The sequence below is a fragment of the Buteo buteo genome, chromosome 12, assembly GCF_964188355.1.
Source record: "Buteo buteo chromosome 12, bButBut1.hap1.1, whole genome shotgun sequence".
In the NCBI taxonomy this organism is placed as follows: Eukaryota; Metazoa; Chordata; class Aves; order Accipitriformes; family Accipitridae; genus Buteo; species Buteo buteo.
The window spans coordinates 3,480,942-3,501,067 of record NC_134182.1 but is presented as its reverse complement, the minus strand read 5'-3'; the positions used below and the strand labels follow the sequence as shown (position 1 = coordinate 3,501,067).

General features: G+C 35.9%; 1 protein-coding gene across 3 annotated transcripts in view; it reads right to left on the bottom strand.

The window, feature by feature from the left end:
- The window catches only part of NRXN1 (neurexin 1), a 718,668-nt gene that overhangs the window by 382,834 nt on the left and 315,708 nt on the right, over positions 1-20,126 (bottom strand). The window contains exon 11 of one of the 3 annotated variants that reach the window (XM_075042422.1): positions 19,283-19,309. The exons of 1 other annotated variant lie outside the window; for it this stretch is intronic. In XM_075042422.1, the coding sequence (XP_074898523.1) occupies positions 19,283-19,309 (27 nt within the window). Of the gene's footprint in view, positions 1-18,467; positions 18,547-19,282; positions 19,310-20,126 lie in introns of those variants that run through there. One more of the 3 variants, XM_075042424.1, reaches the window with a different exon arrangement.

The window sequence follows — 20,126 nt, the reverse complement described above, 5'->3', positions numbered from 1 at the left end:
AACAGTCTGCAGCACAAAGTTCAGAAAAGGTTCCCCCAGAACTAGATGCAGAAACACAAGACAAATAGGGGAAGGCATCTTAATCTTCATTATCTTTTCTGTGGTGGTTGGCTGCAGAAACAATTCTGGTCTTCCAAATCACTCATTTGCAAACTTGAATTTAAAAAGTCAATTATTCTAGTGAATCAACTGAATTTTAAATGACTGCATCTGCATTATCCTGAAATTCCCTGACCATGCATGTTTCTTACTAATAGAAAAACTTAGTTGCCTTTTAAATATCAACAATATTTATCAGTTTACCATGTAGAGCTAATTGATAAATTAACTTGAAAAAGTCTTATTGCAGGTTGAAGACATTTTTTTCAACTGTATTTTCTTCCTAACAGACTCATACAGAAACTTCCACAAGAACAGCACATTCACTGAATAGTATCAAGCAAAACACATCAATCTGCACCGCTTGATCAAAATGTTCCAGCCCACAATGGCTTTATTACAGGCAAAATTGCTTTTGGCAATTTGGGTAAAGTATTGGCAGTTTAGGGTATTTTTATTACTTTTTAAAACAAAACCTGACATTTCAGAAATTAAAATGAAGGAGATTAGAGTTACTAATATCATTCATTAGCCTTCATTTCAGCTGTAGAACAGATTTTCTCATATTATTTTGAGTAACAGAAATATAATATTAAATCTGTTTCTGTACATGCACTCATATAGAAATGCAGAAAGCTAAACAAGGTAGTTTTGAAAATTCTGCTGGTTTCCTCTACATGACCAAACTACAGACAGGCTGCATTTAATATTGATCTAGGTCACTAGTAAGGAAAACCAGCATACACAGTGAATGCACTGGGGAAGAAAAATCCACAGAAGGATATAAAAACCAACCAATCCAGGAATCAAGCACCATATCCAGGTCTGAGGACAAAGTTTTCTACAGTCATTTGCCTGTTCCTTTTCTCTTTTCTATGAATTTGCTTCCCCTGCCCATGGTCTGAACTGCTCAGTATTTCCCCTCTCCCAGCTTTGTCTACCTTTTGCCTTAAGCAAGCTATTGAAGTTGGGGTGTGAGAATGCACATACTCATCCATTAATTTCTTTAAAGCTGTGAGATATTACCTGTTGGGGACACATAAGTGTTTAAATAGAGCCGGTGGATCAAGGCAGGAGGGCAGAACGTAGGCAGATCTATTGGACTGAATTAAATCTAAGGATTCTTGGTGTCTGCCAAGAAAGGTGCTGATGATAAACTATTGTCTTGTGAAAGCCTATTCTCTATGAACAGAACGAGGACCACTACTGAATTTCAACAGGATGGAGAAAGAAACAAACATCAGAAAGTAGTAAGCTTTGGAGAGTTGCAAGTCTTGGCCTCTAGACTTTCCTGCCACATCAAAGTATACGTAGAACACACACACACTCTCAAAACTGGAAGTGTGCTTTGCTGGTTAATAAATGGGCCTATATTAAGTTGAACCATATTTCTTGGAAAAAAAAGTTTTTAAATTGCAGTTACAACTATATGTGAACTCAGAGTGCATGAGAGGATAAAACTGATTTTATTACTGCATTATGAAATGTCTAACCCAGCTCAGAGATATTTCTCGACACATTACTTAAAACATTTATTGTTAGGAATCAGCTGCATTTTAATTTAGTTTTGTAAGTCATATATCTAAGCAAGTGAAACACAAACAGCCCTAAGGACACGTAATTTTCCTTCTTCTTGGAAATAATGAAAGAAAAGTATCTTTTAAAAGCTAAAACCAGAAGTCAGCTAGATCCCTGTATTTTTAATAAGAGTGCAGTTTCTTTTTTGTACTGTTCTCTAAGGATCATGACTATCAGAAAATGTGCTAAAGGTACTAAAGGTTTTATGAATCTACCCCAAGGCCCTGAACTAAAGCACAAAGTCAATGAGCTTGAAATATAGTTGTTGCTTTGTCAGCTCACTGCTGAACATTTTCAGCCAAATTTTCAGAAATTATGTTGAACTCGACAATTGACTTTGCTGCAGGTAAGGTGAGAGTGAACTTACAATACATGGCAATCCTGTGGCAATTTAAAGCAAGTTTCAGTGTAAGATTATTTACTTTGTATTTACTGCAGGTAAAAAAAAACGTGCACTTGCAAAGATCATGCAGCATTACAAACACACTGTAAGGTCATATCCTGCCTTGAATCACACTAAATTTTTTAAAGTGAACCCAAATCCTAGGCCTCTAAATTGGTATTCAGCAGATTCACTTCCACAAACTACTCGTGTGACTTCTAGTAAAACTTAATTTGGTTTTGCCTTAGTTTGACATGGCTGCTATAATTAAAAATTCCAAGAATTTTAAGCTGAATACGTTTAATCATTTTGTTTTAAGTACGGTGCATTTAACACAAACACTTTCAAGTCAATATCTTCAACTTCATTCTACCTACGCTACTGCAGTCCATTAGGAAAGAAGCTATTTCACCACCCTGCTATCCCATTTTCTCAGCCAGCTCCCCTGTACTCCTGTAGCCAAGCCTGAGAAAAGATCACAGAAAGATGACAGTAAGGGAATTGTAGGATCACAGAGAGGTTTGGGTTGGAAGGGACCTTAAAGATCATCTAGTTCCACCCCCCCTGCCATGGGCAGGGACACCTTCCACTAGACCAGGTTGCTCAAAGCCCCATCCAACCTGTCCTTGAACACTGCCAGGGATGGGGCATCCACAGCCTCTCTGGGCAACCTGTGCCAGTGCCTCACCACCCTCACAGTAAAGAATTTCTTCCTTACGTCTAATCTAAATCTACCCTCAAGGGATCTGAAGAACCTGAACTGAGTCACTGCAACAACTCACCTAGACACACAGTGACACTGAATAATACCAGGGAAAAAAACCCCAAGAAACTATTTGGGTAGATAACTGAAATAATTTGTTTTTTTAAAGGATAATCCACTATAAGATAGCATATTGCACAACAAAGAATAAAATGGGAAATTTCAATTCATTTACAATACTGAAATTTTCCCATGCAGAATGTTTGTGTTACAGAGATCTTTCTTATACTGAAAGTTTGTTTCAATGAAAATTCCTTTTTAAGTACTATTTAATCAAAACTTTGTAAAACTGGTAGAGAAAAGAATGGCTAATTCATCTGGAGTTACTAGCGTTTGCTTTTTTTTCTACTTATAATGGAAACAGGACTGAAAATAATAAGAACTGACTTGGCAACTCCTGTGTAAAATAGTACCAAAACTAACATGAAACCCCAATTTTAATCAATACTGGACTTCAATTTTTTTAAAGTAAATATCCATTGTTCTGATATGACTTTAACAGCAGCCATGATATCTAATCTTCATTAATTCTGTGTGAATTCAGAGTTCTGTCAATAGTAGTGATTTACGAGATGTGGGCTTAAACTAAGGGGAAAAAAAGTGATCCTAAGATGAGTTCAAGTTTATTTTTTGCTCTGCCAAGAAGAGTTAGACTTTTACCTCAGCAGACTCATCATTCTTCTCTTGACTACCCAAACAAAAGCCCCTAAACCTACAAAACAGGAAGGCAGAAACACATACAGTCCCTGTCCTGGATTTCTAGAAACAGCGAGAATATTCCTCTAAGCTTTCAAAGAAATGGAGAGCGATACACCTGGCAATCTCCTTTTCCTTAGACATCATCTCTACAAGTTACTATTCAAATTCAGGGCCTCAGCTTCCAGAGGAACTTTGCTGTCTCCTCCAAACCCAAGAGATCTGGAGGAATTCTGGCCTCGAAGAAGGATTTCAACACGCGACGGCTGTCTAAATAACTTTGATAATCTGGCCTTTAATTGCTGATCTGCAAATCACTGTCATTCAGCTAATAAATATGAAAAAAGACTGAGATACACAGCTGCTGCAGGGAACAGATATAGCAGATCTCTAAGTGTACCCTGATGGTGGAAACACCCTTTATGAGTCTGAAGAACCCGTGCTACTGTTTTCTACTGCTAAGTCTGCCCTCTTTCTTTCCACTTAAACCCAGTGAAGGAAAAATAACCTTGGCTACAGTGATTTTTGCAGAAAAAGTTGGTACACACTTGATCTTTTTTTTCCTGAGAGAATTGGAATATTTATTGTACTTTGGTTAGATTGTAACTGACAACTGGAAAGAAGCAGAAACAGCTTTGATCACACATTAGCCTTTCTGACTTTGTTATTGACTGTGCCCATTTATATCAAACCACGGCTGTCAAAACTCTGAAGTACATTTTAAAATATAAGTAAGCACAACTTAAGTATGCTTCTCCATAATTTACCTTTTTATAAAACCCATTACCTTTATGTTTAGGCAAAAATGAACATAACAGAAAAAAACACTTAAATATTCCATTTTACCCTTAAATCTTGCACATTGTGCTTAAGAATAAGCAGATTGGTAACTAGTTGGCACAGAAAGGAAAAGAATTTGGACTGTGACTTTATTTCAAGAATAAGCTCCTCAATTTACAGGTGTCTTCATCCCAGGCACAGCTGTTATAAAATACTAACGACTAAATCTCACATTCATATCCCTTCTTTTCCTTTTTTTTTTTTTTAAATGAAAACGCTGAATTATAACATTTTGCCTAGTTAAGGATAAAGAGAATAATGTTTAAAGATTTGTGATTGTTGATTGTTATTTAAATTATTTAGAATATTTTTATACTCATCATGGATCAAAAAGCACAATTTCTTGACACTGCTTATTCTTGGATGCTTCTACATAGATGGGATTCAAGCAAGGAGCACTAAAATAGACATTTCCTATTATTTTCAGAAATTACAAGTAGATGGATACAAAGCCTCTGATGACTTTACTGGGTATAGGATTGGTCTCTGATTTTTTTCTGACTTACACAATAGATGACACATAAGGCCTATGCTTATTTTCCTGTATATTCCTAAACTATTTCACAAAATACTTACAAAACCACATTTTTTCTGATTTGTATTTCTTCATTACAATGTCATGTCATTCTTGGTCCCAGTTTAGCCTTGTAAAGTTTTGTCACTACAGTGTAATAGTTCATGATGACTTTTAGACCTTTTCGGTTTCTGAAGAGCCACCAGTTCAGCTGCACCAGGTTTCATTCAGAATTTAAGATTCCTGATGTTCTCAATGGTATGGGCCATAGGACAGAGCACTTAGCATATTAACAGTAGCAAGGTCATATAAAGTGAATATGTATCTTAAGATTTCAATGCTCTAGGACTATTTAAAAGGGGTAAAAACCACACATTAACAGTTGTTTGAATCTTTCTTATAAACAAAATTTCTTTTAAAGGAAAAAAGACCCTGAATTTTTCAGACTGAAATTGAAAACAATATTGTAAATATTCTTTAAATGTTGAGTTAGGTCTGATATTCCTTATCTGCAAGAAACTAATCTGAATACTAATTACCAGGGAACCTATAAAAAAAATCCCTATAAAATCAGCATTTTTTCAGACATACTTTTTCAGGATTCCTGAGCTTAAAGTAAGATTTAAAAAATTACCACATACTTATTCCAATAAAGATTTTGTTGGGAACAAAAGTTCTCAACTCTCTTAGATACCACTTATGTTTGAGACAGTTTGCGCAAGTTTAACATGGCATTTTATTAAAGGCAAATTTTCAGCAACTCTTTCAGCTTCTTCATGTATTTCTACCCAAAAGACCAATGTGTGTTTCTGTCCTGCAAACAAGGCCTTTTTCTGCATTCTGAATCAAAACTTTTCATGCTACATTTCAGCTGCTTCTAAACCTATTACTTTCTCAGACATATATTTATGGTGGCTAAATGAAACTGAAGATAACTGTGACATCTGCAGTAGTGAGTTTTAGTTTTACTTTTTCATTGTTCACTTGCAACTTTCAGGGAATTTCACTTTGCAATTATGGCTGCTCAAGCATCTGCATGCTAACAATATATACAGTCAAGCACCTTTTGCTATCTGTTATTTCCAAGCTGTTGCTTGCTCTGTCTCTTGCATGACTGTATAAAACTAAAACAGCATGACTTTTAAAACTGAGTAGATGGAATTGATTTCACCATTGAAAGAATCTCTCAAATGCTCTATTGCCACTTGTTATCTCTTAAGGATTGTGCTCAGTGTCAGTGAATGACAAAATTTTGTTACTAAAAAAAAAACCAAGTAAGCTTCTTGACCAGAGATGCTACTTGCACTTTCTTAAGGTGCAATCTGTATCTTGGTTTATGTAATTTTAGGAAGTCAAGAATCCACATTGTAGTCTTTTCTAGCTAGTGCTACTCTTATTCATGGCTGATTAGCTTGTCAACTGGCTTCCTAAGTGCCTCCTATCACCTGCAAAACGTTAGCTGGAGATGCAAGATTACTTCTCCTGAAAGCCCACGGTATGCATTGTTCCCTCCTATGAACCAGCATACTTGCTTTCAAGCTGCTGAAATGTTACATGGCAAAAACTGCACGGACAATTGAAGTATAGCAGTAAGCACAACACAAATTCAACAGGTAATTTTCACCTATACTCAACAACTATAGTGCTTAAATTTTGGTAAAACTAGAATTTCTTAGATGGTAGCGAGCATACTATCTATGCTTGTTATTCTTCATTTCTGATCCTATTTCCACAAGTCACACGTAAACAGTTCACGGCATGTGAGTGAAAGATGGAATTGTTGACTTACCTATTTGGTCTTTCTCTTCCAGACAGACTTTACTATTAGTGAGAAAAGACTTAATGTGCAGAGACAGAGAGGAACTTTTCACTAATGAAATGTTATTTCTACATACATGCGCTTCACTCCTTGGAGGAAAATCTCACAGAATATAGAATGAATGAGAAATAATACCAAAGAGTTAGTACAAGCTACATTAACCACAGCTCCCTTTTTTCTGTAATAGCTTTTTCTCATTCCATGTCTTGGTCTTCATCTTGTGTCTTGTTGCTTCAAGACTGCCTAGACAAATAAGTGCTGCAGAATTCTTTGCACACTTCCCAAAGGGGACTGCATCTCAGAAAGCCAATCTTGATGTCTCAACAGAGTAATATCTCCTTTGAAGTGACTTGTCTGATGGATTGAGGCCTAGAAATCAGCTGGAAGGGAGCATAAGTTAACCTCTTGACATGTCATCCAAAAAAGAAATGTGCTTGGATGGAAATTTTAACAACTACCTGAATATAATTTGTTAAAGTCATTGTCAAGAAGAGATAATAAGGAAGCAGTTATGTGGTTCCAGTAATAAGCTACTGAGTGCTTAAAATGTTATGAAAGATGTTTCATGCATTTTAATAGACACAAATGCAAAATGTGCTAGATACAGAGTAAGTGTTTTTAATATAAGAAACTGCTCATCAGTGACATACACTGGGTAGATGTTTTTAACACTATTAGCTCTTCAAAAAAAGCACATTGAAAAATGAATTACTGTTCTTATAACATTAATGGAGAATAATATTGTAGCTAAGTGCTCGCTAGACTTCTTCATCAAGGCTGACCTTATGAAATGATGACTTGCTGCAGAGAAGTGAAGCAATGATAAAATAGCCCACCTTTTTGAAACAGTCATACAGCTAAAACTAATACATACTTACACAATATTTTCTGCAGATGCAATAAAGGACAGGCCATCAAAATGCCACAGATGGCTCAGAAACCAGGTTCTGTGAACTTACATTTATGCAGAGAACTCTACTTCTGCATTAGAGTGCTACTAATGGAAAAGACAAAGGCTCCAGGCCCATGTACTCTTCACTACTGTCTGTAATCAGATCCCACCGATCTTAATGCTTAGGGAGCAACATAACTGCTTACCAGGGATTTATTCCAGATTTCCAGCAGTACAAATGTATAAATGTATCAAAATAATTTTAATTTAAGAAAAATTTCAGTTTGGTACCCCTTTTTTCCCCTCCTTTTTTCTTTCTTTCTTTGATTGAAGAGGAGATAGTCAAGCTTTCCCTAAGCAGCTTGGTTCTCCTAATCACACCAAACTGAAAAATAGGATCTGATCTAACCCTCACTGACGTTGGTTGCACTTTTTTATAATGTAGAAGTGTTCTGTTCATAATAGCTATTAATGAGAGGGAGAGACAGAAACTTAGCAATTCACCTCAACATATGTTAGACCTATTGCAATGCTCACTGGCTGTGTTAGTGAGAACCAGACGTCCCTTTCAAAGTTCACTCTCTCAATTCTGTATTTCCCCTCTCCCTTATCTCTTACCCGTGTATATCCATTTTATTAAAAAAAATCCAAACGCTTATTATGTGAATTCTTTACAAGTATATATTAGGACAGAATGATGGCTGTGAGCGTGTGACACGTTGATCAGAAAAGCAGTATCTACCTGCAGAGAGATGGCAATTTGTTTGGTTTTCCTTGAAAAGTTCTGGAGATAAGCACAGCAGCATTGATTCAGTAAGGCATCATATTCAGAAAAAAGTCCTACGCATGTTCTTAATATACTTAAATACTTTCTGAACAGAACTATTAATGATTTTAGTATCTTGTCAGATTCATTTGGAAAAAACCCCCTAAGTTTCCATCACCTGAAAAAAACTCTTCAAACTATAATGCTATAATAGAAAGACTGCAGCATTTCCATTTATAAGAACTTCTAAATGTTTTCCACAAAAGTATTAACAAATGAGCATCACAACAGCATTATTTGTTAGAAACAGAGAGTCCTAAGAAACAAATGAGGAATAACATGAAAAGCAAATAAAGGTATTTATACATGAAGTCTGAGAATATTTCCAATCTGAGTATAAATTTAGAGCCATTATCAACTGAGCAGTGCTGAGTTACTACTATTTCTTCTTAATACTGAATGCTAACAAATATTTTCTTTATAAAAAGAACTACAGTCCAAGATTTCTTGCCAGAAAACTCTTGGTACAAAAAAAAAAATTATTTACAATGCTTAGGGACATATGAAATAGCCAAATTAATTAATGGTTTACCCTAGTTTGACTGATTTTGTCAGTTAACTAAGAATGACTTTTTTTTTTTTTGAGAATTTATTGAAATATTGGCTTGCGTCATCTGCTGCCATCTGTGTGGTAATGTTCTTAATTTTCATAGAATCTGATTACAAAGTTTAGAATGACTGTATACAACGCAGCTGATGATAGATTTATGTATTATTTTCAGTAGCAATTTCCTGTTTGGTCTGAATACAGGGTATAAACTAGTGGTAAAATGATTAGGAAAAGAAGTTGCAAAATAAGAGGGGAAATGGTGAATAAGACAAGAGCTGCTATACTGAATGTTACACCTGAGTTCTGTATTGTCTTGCATTCTACCTTTGAACAATGACCAGCAATTGATGTTTAGAGAGGAAAGGAACAATATTAAGGGACTTTCCCCTAATTATTTGCTATCAGCTTCTAGCAGCTAGTAGTTTACCAACTTTGGGAGCTAAGGCTGCATGTAGATCATCAGCTTTAATACCAATGACAAACTTTTGTTCCATTAAAAAAAATACCTGTTTGGGAACATGAGGATGGCCTTGCCAGGTGAGACAGCTAGCCCAGCGCTGTACTTTCAACAGCAGCCAAGAAAAGCAGGGCCACTGTGTAGTAATTACTACTCTAACACAGTCACAGCTTCCAGTGAGTAACATATTAGAGACTACTGGAGCTACAGAAACTGCCTTATCACAAAAAATCCTTGATGTATTTCAGTTTCATACTACTTATTAACTTCTTGATGCTTCTTATGGCTCTGTAATCATATCTTTATAAAAATACATTCATATTCTCTCAAGTATCTTTTTTTTTTTTTTCCCCCTAGCTTGCCTAGCTCCTGCATGTAGGAAAGCCAAGCCATATTCGGAATCCTCCCTGTTGCAGTGCACTGTATTTTTCCTATTTAAGTTCATCATAAGAAACAGGAACTAAAAACCACATACAACATTCAGGATGTGGATAAACAATGACTGCACAATAGCAAAATGCTGTTTTCTGTTCTGGTCTTGCTTCCTTTCCCCACAGCTACTAACATCCTTTGGGATTTCTGGTCACCTCTGAGCACTGAACTGTTTTACAAGAGCTATTTACAATGACTGCGTAACTTCTTCAGCTCAGTGCTAACATTGCTGTGCTTGCATAATTAAGGTTACTTTTTCTGGTATGAATTACTTTATACATATTGATATTTAATTCCACCTACCATTTTACTATCTTGTTATTCAGAGTTTAAAAACCTTTCAGAAAACCCTCATAAGCAGCATTTCATTTGATTTTCCTAAATAAACTCATTGCATCTGCAACTACTATCATCTTAGTCTTCCTCCTCTTCTCTCAATCATTTATGAATGTCAGTAGAGATTCCTGCGGGACCAGTTGGTAGCAGAGGTTTACTGTGAAGCGACTGCCATTGCAGCCCAGTTCACTAATATGAATGACATTACGTTAGCTTTTATATACTCTTTTCCAGAAGAAAATAGTATTCAATTGCTTTACTACTACTGATTAGAATAGCAGTCCTCAATATCCCCACAAGATTAGACTGTAACACCCACTTTCTGCCATGAAAAACATTATAAGAATAATTTAAGTCACCAGTCCTGAAATGCAATTAAGTCATCTTGCTTCTCAAAAGCTAAATGAGAAAAACATAAGAGTACAATATGAGAAAGTTAGGACCTGTTATACATAAAAAACTTACTTTCTACTGCTTCTTCCCATTAAAATAGTAGAAAGGCCTAGTCTACTTCTGACAAGTCCTTTTATGAAAGATTGATAAGACCAGTACGAGCTAGACACACAAAACTCCCTTGCATATAAACCAGGATTTATTAATTCAGGATAATCTGTTCTTATAGATCTAGCGCATCCTGGAGGCTGCTTTGTCCCTATTGGTAAAATGAGAGTTTACATGGCTTGCAGCAACCTTTGCTTTCCTACCCTCCAAGAGTCCTCTTGTCATATTTAATATTTTGGAAGATCTCCTGCTCCCCACTCCCCTTTAAGAGTTCAGGCTGAAGGTTCAGAGGGAACAACTTCAGTCAACTCCAGACCATGCCCTTAGACTCTGCTGGTAATACCTTGGCAGCATACCAACGGTCAGAGCAGCTGATATATAACCACTCCATGGCCCTGACTCGTATAGCCCCACATATACACTAAATTGAAAATTATCTATACCTGGCTTTGTAAAATTGAACTATACAGTGAAATACTACAACTGGAAGGTCTACTACTTTTCAGCAATCTTAAAGAAGCTTCTGAAAACATTTATGTGGTAGTGCTAAAAAAGCAAGTCTTTATCTGAACGTTAACCTAACGATTTTTCACCACCAATTAGGGCAACTATCCTTATTGTATGAATTTTCAAATTCACTTAAATAACCATATGTTTAAGCTTTTACTGCTGGCAGTTTTACTGTGTTGGCTATTGCAGAGAACACCACTGTGCCTTGAGAAAGCCACAGATATAAAACTATTATATATTTGATTACTGAGGCCCCTGTTCAATCAGTTATATCTTTAAAGTACAGTAAGTAGAATGTGGGACTTGAAAAGATAAAAATAAGATGGATGAATAGAGTGAAAAGAAAGGAAAGAAGCACACACACAAAAAAGAAAAACATCTGCTTTCTAGTAAGAGAACTTGGAATGATATTTTATTGACAGTCTGCCAGAAGACTAATGGTAATTTTCCCCTCTGCTAGCTAAGAAAAAGCAAACACAGATGAGGTTTTATAAGCAGCAAGTAGAACGCAGGCACAGAAATAAACTTTATTGCTGTCCTTCATGTAGGCTGAAAGCACTGATGGAGCGAAGCCTTCAATCCCCACCAGCCGACCTTGAAACTTTTGTCAGTAGGGAGGAAGTAAATAAGATAGACTCCTAAATGGTCAGCTAGCAAATCTAAAGCACTTATTTTCGCTCTAATGAAGGTTTGAGCTTTTGTTTGCGATGTTAATATGATAACTCTCTCCTAGGCACCAGCTAAGCAGATTCAGGCCTGAGCTAGAGGGGAACTTATGGGGGCCTGACCACTGGTGTTGATAAATGACACATGTGCAAGACTCTTCTCAAGATTTCTTTGTAATTAGCCAGTTGATTCAAATTTTCCTATGTCCTTTTTTAGTTCAAGTTTCTAATTGTTTTTTCTCTTAACAACTATAACTGGATAGGAAAAGGGTAAAAATGGCTGCCTTTTAGATAACTTGAGTATTTCCCTGCAACATTTCTGTGTTTATCAAAGCATATATTTTGGCTGAGAAATCAGTACATACAAGACTGATTATTTTTTAATCGCCCACTAAGGGAGAGACCCTACATTCAGAAGTCCAATATACCTTCACTGCCACCTTCTCAGAATCCTCTCCCAAGCCAAACTACATCCATATGAAATTTCACAGAAAGCCACAACACCAAACAGGTTGCAGACTTTTGTTATCTTAAGTGAATGGTCAAAAAGCACAGCATCCCCTCAGCTGGCATCTCCTAATATGTATCTTCTTCTTGATGCCCAATGGCTTTTCCTCAAGCTTGAAATTCCCTAAAACTGGGCCTCAGATATTTCCTAGGTTCAACTTACAGTTAGTTTTATGAACCAAATTCAGGAGAGAAGGAAAATAGCGATGATGTATTTAACTGAAGATGCAGACATTTACCCAGAAACCCTTCCATCATTTCCCTTCAGTTGTCTGAAATCTCTCTTCCTTAACTGATACAGATCAAGCATTCCGCATCTCAAGAAGTGATGTTTCTGCCTTTATGTAAATAACATGTATTTTTTCCAGGATGTTGTTGCTTAGATGTAGGCCAGATGAATTCACTTTGGGACAGCATAAGCCTGCATTGCTGAAAAAAGCAATCTGCTCTCTCTACCAGAGGTTGTTTTTCTACCGTCTCCGCACCATTCCTGCCCCCCTCCTTTCCTGTTTTATTCTAAAGCAGGTGTCCATGTGTGTCTTGTGATAAAACTGCTCAGAAAACTGCAGCAAGTTAAAATTAACTGGTTTGTTAACGGCTCACTTTTCAAGTCAAATTCGCCACATGGACACTTGAACATTTGTGCTGACAGCAAAGCAATAAGCAATGCAAGAGCAGGACCTGCAGACAGGAAGAGGGTTAGAAGAATGTGATTTTAAAGTAAATGAAAAACTTTTTAAGAGACAGATGAAATTCTGCAGCAAAAACCCCAAAGAATAGTATATGGAGCATTTGAATAACGACCAGCAGGGGCCCTGCTGGTTCCCTTTGCATTCTCAGCTAAGTCACTCCTACCACGCAAGGACCAGAGGTGACTTTCTCAGAAATGTTTTTGAGTGTTAACATCTATCAGCATCTGGGAAACACCTACTGCATATTTATAACTTACCATAAAAAAAAGCCAAGTCACAGCCCTTGCCCTAGGTGCTCCCAAGGAGCAGAAGCAGCTTACAAGTGAGAGGAAACAGGTACTAACCTTTCTCCAGAGCAGGTGGGCAAGTAGACTGCAGGGAGAGGTGAATGGCTTTGCCATCGTACCTACAGTAAGCCAATTCACATGATGGGCTTACATGGCATAACCTGTGCAGCATCACTTCTTTCCACCCTATATTTAACAGAGAATGAGGAACCAGAAGGATCTCTCCTAACTGGCTTCTGTGGCTGTATAGAATAAATTATGGCCTGTCCCTTTACTACTTTAGTCCTCTTGAATATGTTTATACAGGCTATGTTACTTTCAAACCTGAACTTTTTTTTTTCCTAGCCTAGCTGTTTTCAATCTCACTTCCCAACAGAATGCCTGAAACAAGATAGGGGATGGTATTGGTGCAGATTCAGGACTAAGCACTAAGGACTCCAGTGAGAGGCTCTGAGCGAAGAAGCAGTTTTCCTTTTTTTGTACGTCTTTCAACCTTTTCCTTTGATTAGATTAAAATGATGGTTTCTATTAGCAACTAGTAGATTGTAATCAGAACCTGACTGAAAAGGGCCACGTATGTTTTCAGTTTTGTTGCACAGCAGCAGACCCTGTTCTTCAGGAAATTATGTGAAAAGGGGCTGAATGCGAAGGAATCCAATGACACCATGTTCTAAATCTGCAAAGTATAGCCAAAGCTTTAAAAGAATTATTTATAATTATTTCCAACTTTATACCACAAACAGAGAGGAGTCCCTGACTGAACTTGCAGCGAAAGTACCCTGCTGATTTGCTCTATGGTAAAGCTCTTTTACATATTTTTAGCAGGCTGTCAGCCATACTGAATGAGAAAAAGATCAAAACCACCTCACACAATTCATAAGCACTGTGTAAGAAAACAGGCCAAATACAAAGTCTTACATTTTGGGGCGAGCTACCATTTTAATGGTTTTCTACTGTCAACGACAACAAAAAAAGGAGCAAATAATATATTCTAATAAATCTTTTCACCAAATAGTGAGACGTTAATACATGGAAAGTGATTAGTGATTTGCTTATCACAGTAGATTTTGCAATATCCATAAGAGTACAGCTGAAGACTCTGGACTTTGCAAAAAAATGCATTTTTACAAGCAGTAGCTTTCAAAAGGAGGTATAGTCTTCATTTAAGCTTTCCTGCTGCTTAAAATCTGTATGCAAACTGAAAATATACTGTAATCAAGCAATTGCGCACCGTTGCTGGTTCTTCAATACATATAATTCTCCTGTTATTTACCAATAGTCTGACACAGCTCCTTGTCATGCTCTGGATTTGTAGGATACCTTGACAAGAAAAAACGCTTCAGTAACAGATGTGACATATTCCAAACAGAATAATTTAATTTAAGCATCTGTAATGTGCACATCTGCAGAATAGCAAACTTTTAAAAGGGTAGACCTACAAAAGAAAAACAGATTAAGGACTCTAGGTAAAAACAGAGAAATGAAACAGAGTGAGAAAATAAAATGAGAGGAAAAAACCAAAGGATATAGAGAATGGATGAAAAACTAGGTAGACACAGAAGGAAGGGGTGCATGCAAATACAATAAGTGAAGAGGCGCTTCACTGGAAGGACAAAAAGCAAAGCCTTATAGCCCAGGAAATTGTTCCTAAATTGGAAAGGTGGACACCCAGCTAGCAAAGCTGGTTGATACATTCCCTGGGGAATAGTATACATGTATCCTGCCACAGTGCTCCCTGCTTCCTAACATTCCACTATTCTTATTAATTTCTTATGACAGTCCTATATTTGAGTATAACTTAATTCAGTGGGATTACTATATAAATTATTGCCTACAGAAGCAAAACTGTACCAGAGAACTGACCTAAATCACTCCCGCACCAACGTGTGCCGCTAGTGGAGCAATCTTTCACAGCAGCATTCAAAAAAGTACTATCCTGTCTCTTTTCATATTGAACAAAAGTATCAGAGTCAGAAATGAGAGCCAGCTATTTATCAGTTAACATTATTATTTGTATAATGTATCAATTAATAAAAAAATCTATGGCCCTACTCTGCTGACTCATATAAAAACGTAGACAATTTATTGTCAGAAATGATAGCAACGCAAAAAAATCCACAAAAGATGAAATAACATGTAAGACTGCACAAGCCTGTGAAAATACCATATAGCATATAAAAAAGCAGCCTCTAGAGTTAGAGGTGCCTGGAATTTTTCAGATGCTAGTGTTCTGGAAGCATTAAAGCTGGGAAAAAAAGGGAATTTAAATTTAGTCAAGATAGTAGCCCTTAACATTGCAGCAGTGAAAAATACAGAAATACAGCACGCCTGTATTTGTTCACAAGCCATTCAAAAACTGTTATTGATCTGTCATGTAAATTTTATGGGATTAAGTTCTGTCTTCAAGAAATACTAGGGAAAAATCCCATTCAATTCAATAGGATTCACCAATGTTTATAATTTATGCTTTATAGTCTGCAATTAAAAGGTAACAATTACTTCCCTCTCTGAAAGGGAGAAATGGATTTATTTTATTTTTTTAGTGTTTCTCCTTTGGCAATTTTTAAGGATTAGTTTATAAATTCTGTATATAATGTATTAGAGCTGTATAGCAACCAACTTCAGTTCTTTTTACAGAACAACTAGTGCCAAGAAATGCTGCACATTCATGTTATTTGAACCAACATTGTTCACCTCAGTCTTATTTTTAAATGAATTCTGCAGTCTATGAAAACTAATACTGAAACCACAGTAGCCATTTCTGTTCATAACAGAAGTTTTCCCCTTTCTCCTGATGTCAGCCTCAACATTGACCTATATGTAACTGCAGTTTAAAAGGACCATTTATTTCACTGCCTGACAGACAATTTTGTTTTGTAAACTTGCAGGTCTGAAGAACACAGTGAAGCAATTTAAGGATGTACAAAACCAACATTTCAGCAATGGTATTTTCTGATTGACATGAGACAGAATTTCTAGTTGTGTAAGGTTTTACAGAGATACCAATCTTCTAACCTAGCACAAAATAAGAATAGTTTGACTTCAGTATGCCACGCAGTTCCATAAAAATGGCATGAAGTGAACAGTCTCCATAATATTTTTAATGAGACACAAGCTCAGTAACAACCTGACATCTGATTAACATTTGAAAATTTTAAAAAAGTCTGTATTTCAAACAAGGAAGACCACAAAATGCCACCTCTTCTGCAACACAAGACATTGGCTAAAGGTGAAGGCATGACAAAGCGTAGACCAAATTGCTACCAAAATTTCAGCTCTGACCAGCCAACAGTTAGTCATTTGATCTGCAGTGAGTAGAAGACAGGTTTTAGGCTGCACTCAGGTAAAAATAGGAGGAGGAGGTGCAATATTTTATTCACTAGGTTTGTAATTCACTGTAGGAAAGAAGGTGCTTACACTCATTTTCCTTTTCTTCTCTCAAGCAAAACACCAATTTTTATTTATGTTTGAGTCTAAATTTTTTTTAAAGCTCTCTCTCCAAATTCAAACCAGATAGCTTCCTCCTGACCTTAACTGTGTTACTAGTCTAGCTATAATAAATAGTATTTCAGTCCCAACAGTGAAATTATATTCAGACGACTAATTTCTAAGCAACAGAAATGGGAAAAAGCTGAAAAAAGTTTCTCAAACATGAAACCCAGACTTACTTCTATCAACATGAAATCAGGACTGATATACATCCAGCTCTCAGCAGACCCAAAAAGATAGGCACTGAACTATTACAGTGTTTAGCCAATTAAGACTCAAGTTCTGGATGCTGTTGCTTTGAAATGAATTGTGTTCCACTAAAATCCATTACATTGTCTAATAAGCAAGCATTTTCTAAGGACTGCTTAGAGCAATAATTCTTCATAATCTAAAAATTAAAACAGAAATTGCTCATGAAACGTTATCTGCTTGTTGAAAAACTACAGCGAGTGCTGGTAAGAAAGCATTGTAGTACTTACCATACTGAAAGCTCACAAAAACCTGTTCAGTACACAAACACCAAAGGGAGGTGGAACTAATCATGAAAGTTCATTTCTAATAACAAAAATGCTATAAACAAACTGTAAAGAAAAATAACTTATGAGTATTTGATACCAAGGATATTTTGTACAGAGGTTATGCTGCTTCTGTACGAGACCAAGAACTTGTAACTGCTAATTCAATTCAGTACATATATTTCTCCTGTTTACAATCCTCTAATTGGAGGCTTATTACTTACTCTGCATTTGCAGGTTGTCTTTTGATCCAAAACTTGCTTCAGAATAGAAACTAGAAATTATTTTAATTTATTTTTATGACACCTCATTTTGTCCAAAAATAGATTAAAAAACCCAAAACACCTGTTGTATTGTGGCTTTATTACTCTTTTTCTTTTTCTATGCTAGTAATTCCTTTTTCAGAGAGGTTTTCTAATTTTATTAAGGAAGTTAAGAAAAAAGCAATGTTGCTTTTCCTAGGGAAAAAAGGAATTTACCAGCAGCAAACTCATTACTTTTCTGCTCAAAAAGCTGCTTGTCTTATACTTGGAAATCTTTTTTTAATTGGGACTTTGTCAGGGGAAAAAATAGTGTCCTGTGACAGATCAGCAAAATGTTTCTGAGATTTTTCATGACCTCATGCATTTTGGCAACAGAGAAAGGACATTTTTGTCAAGTGGAAACATTTGTTTTGATAACTGAACAATTTTATTTATTTATTTAATATAAGAAAGCTATCTTTACGCCTTGGTACCTACAAGCATTTCCTTTACTGTATTGAAAAGCCTGTCTGGTTTTAAGTATGGTTTAGATTAAAAACCTGCCCCAAGAAAATTTTGCTTTTTATTCCATATGCTGTATTTTTGTTGTAAAGTTATTCATTGAAAAAAAAAAATCTATTAGCAGATGACACATTATAAATAACTGCACTTCCCTATTTTGCTCTGTGGACTTTAAAACTATTATGGCATATTATGTTAATGTCTTTTGGGAAACTATTAACAACTACAAATTCTGCCTATGCAGTTTGTTGTTTAGCTTTGTTTCTATCTGCATAAAGCCAGTCCTCTGGCCTGCAAAACCTGTTAGGAAGGGAAAGAAAAAACAACCCGAAACTCAAATCTACCATACTTACTATCAATAATTTTGTTGACACCATTCAGGAATTCCATAGACTCAAAATAAAATCACAGTCCTTTTTCTCCTTTCAGAATATAGTCTCTTAATCCAAATAATATCAGAGAAGTTAAAATTTAGTCCATTCATCTGGCAAATGTTTCCCTCTGTTTCATAAACATGCATATCACAGAGAAAAATTGTTCAATTTAAGGTTCCTTACATGATTAGAGTGTAAAAAATCATCATAGAAATATGGTTATTCTCAGACTTGATAATTTCTTATATTGTACTTAAAATGTAATGTATTACATTTCCATAAAACAAAGATTTAGCAAAACCAATTGTGTTATAAGCAGCCAGTAAATACAGTTAATTGTCTAGGAGGATTATAAAATAGAAAATCTTGTACTACGGACAATTATGTTCCAGCAGTCTCACCACAAGTTGGAGGCAAAATGTCAAGAAAACTAGGAAAACGCAGGGCAAAATATGTGACAGCTTATCAGAAATACTGGTTCAAAAATTCTGTGGCTACTGTAAGTAAAATAGCCCATCTAGAATAATACAGTACTACAGGTACCATTTCCTCTATGTATGTTTACAACCTGTAGAATACTTCCTTTTTTAACATTCTAGTTAAAAGTTATATCCTATAGGAAAGACAAAAACGCACACTAGAGTATATGATGACTTTTTACACAACAATAACTAATCATCACATTTCATTAATAAATTATCAAGCGCTTGCAAGCTGTCCGCAATCTTTTTCATCTAGTTTGCATATTTTATAATGGTGGAATAACATTTTAAAAAGTTTGAATAGGCACTTACTGGAATTACAGTTAATCCTGATACAGTCTAGATGGGGAAGAATAGATGAAAAATGAAAATTTATCCTTCAAGGTAATAGCTGCAGACATCCAATAAAATCACAGTCCACCCTTCCGGGGACAGACACATGCAAATATGGCCACTCCATATCATCAGTCTTTACATACTGTTATAACCCAGATATACTGCGATAAATCTTTATAAATAGAAACGACAAATAGGGTAAAAATGGCCAATTTCAAACAAAGCTACATGGTGACAAATCTAAGTGAAAAATCAGGATTAAATGTCAAAGATGCTTAACTGAGGCAGGCTGCAACTTTCTCCCCATCTGTGAAAGAACAGGTAATTTCTCTCAATGCAATTAGAAAGTGCTCCGTCACAATGGGTCATAGAGCAAGCCAGGCCACAATCAGACATCTTGGACGACTTGTGTATAGTATACCTCAAAGGCTGATCTCCCAAAACTAAGTATTAAAACACGAAGCTCATTACCCAGGCCTATAAATAAGGTTTTGTGGGTTTACATTTTCTCAATGCATAGACTTAAGAAATGAACAGTGACTGCATTTAAAGCTATATTAATATAGAGAAAATAACCATATATTTATAAATGCTTATAATTAGATAATCCTGTCTATTTTCAGATTATTTCCTTGCCTGACGAAAAAAAAAAAAAAAAAAGGAGTGTTGGAGGAAGAAAGAATATTGCTAGGGCATGGATTTATTTACTTTCTTGAACTGTAGAAGTAGGCAAAAACTGACAGAGGGTGGTGTTTTGTATATAAAGAGAAAGATGTGATCTGTAGCAGGACTACTGTTAGGCTACCTGCATTTTTACCAT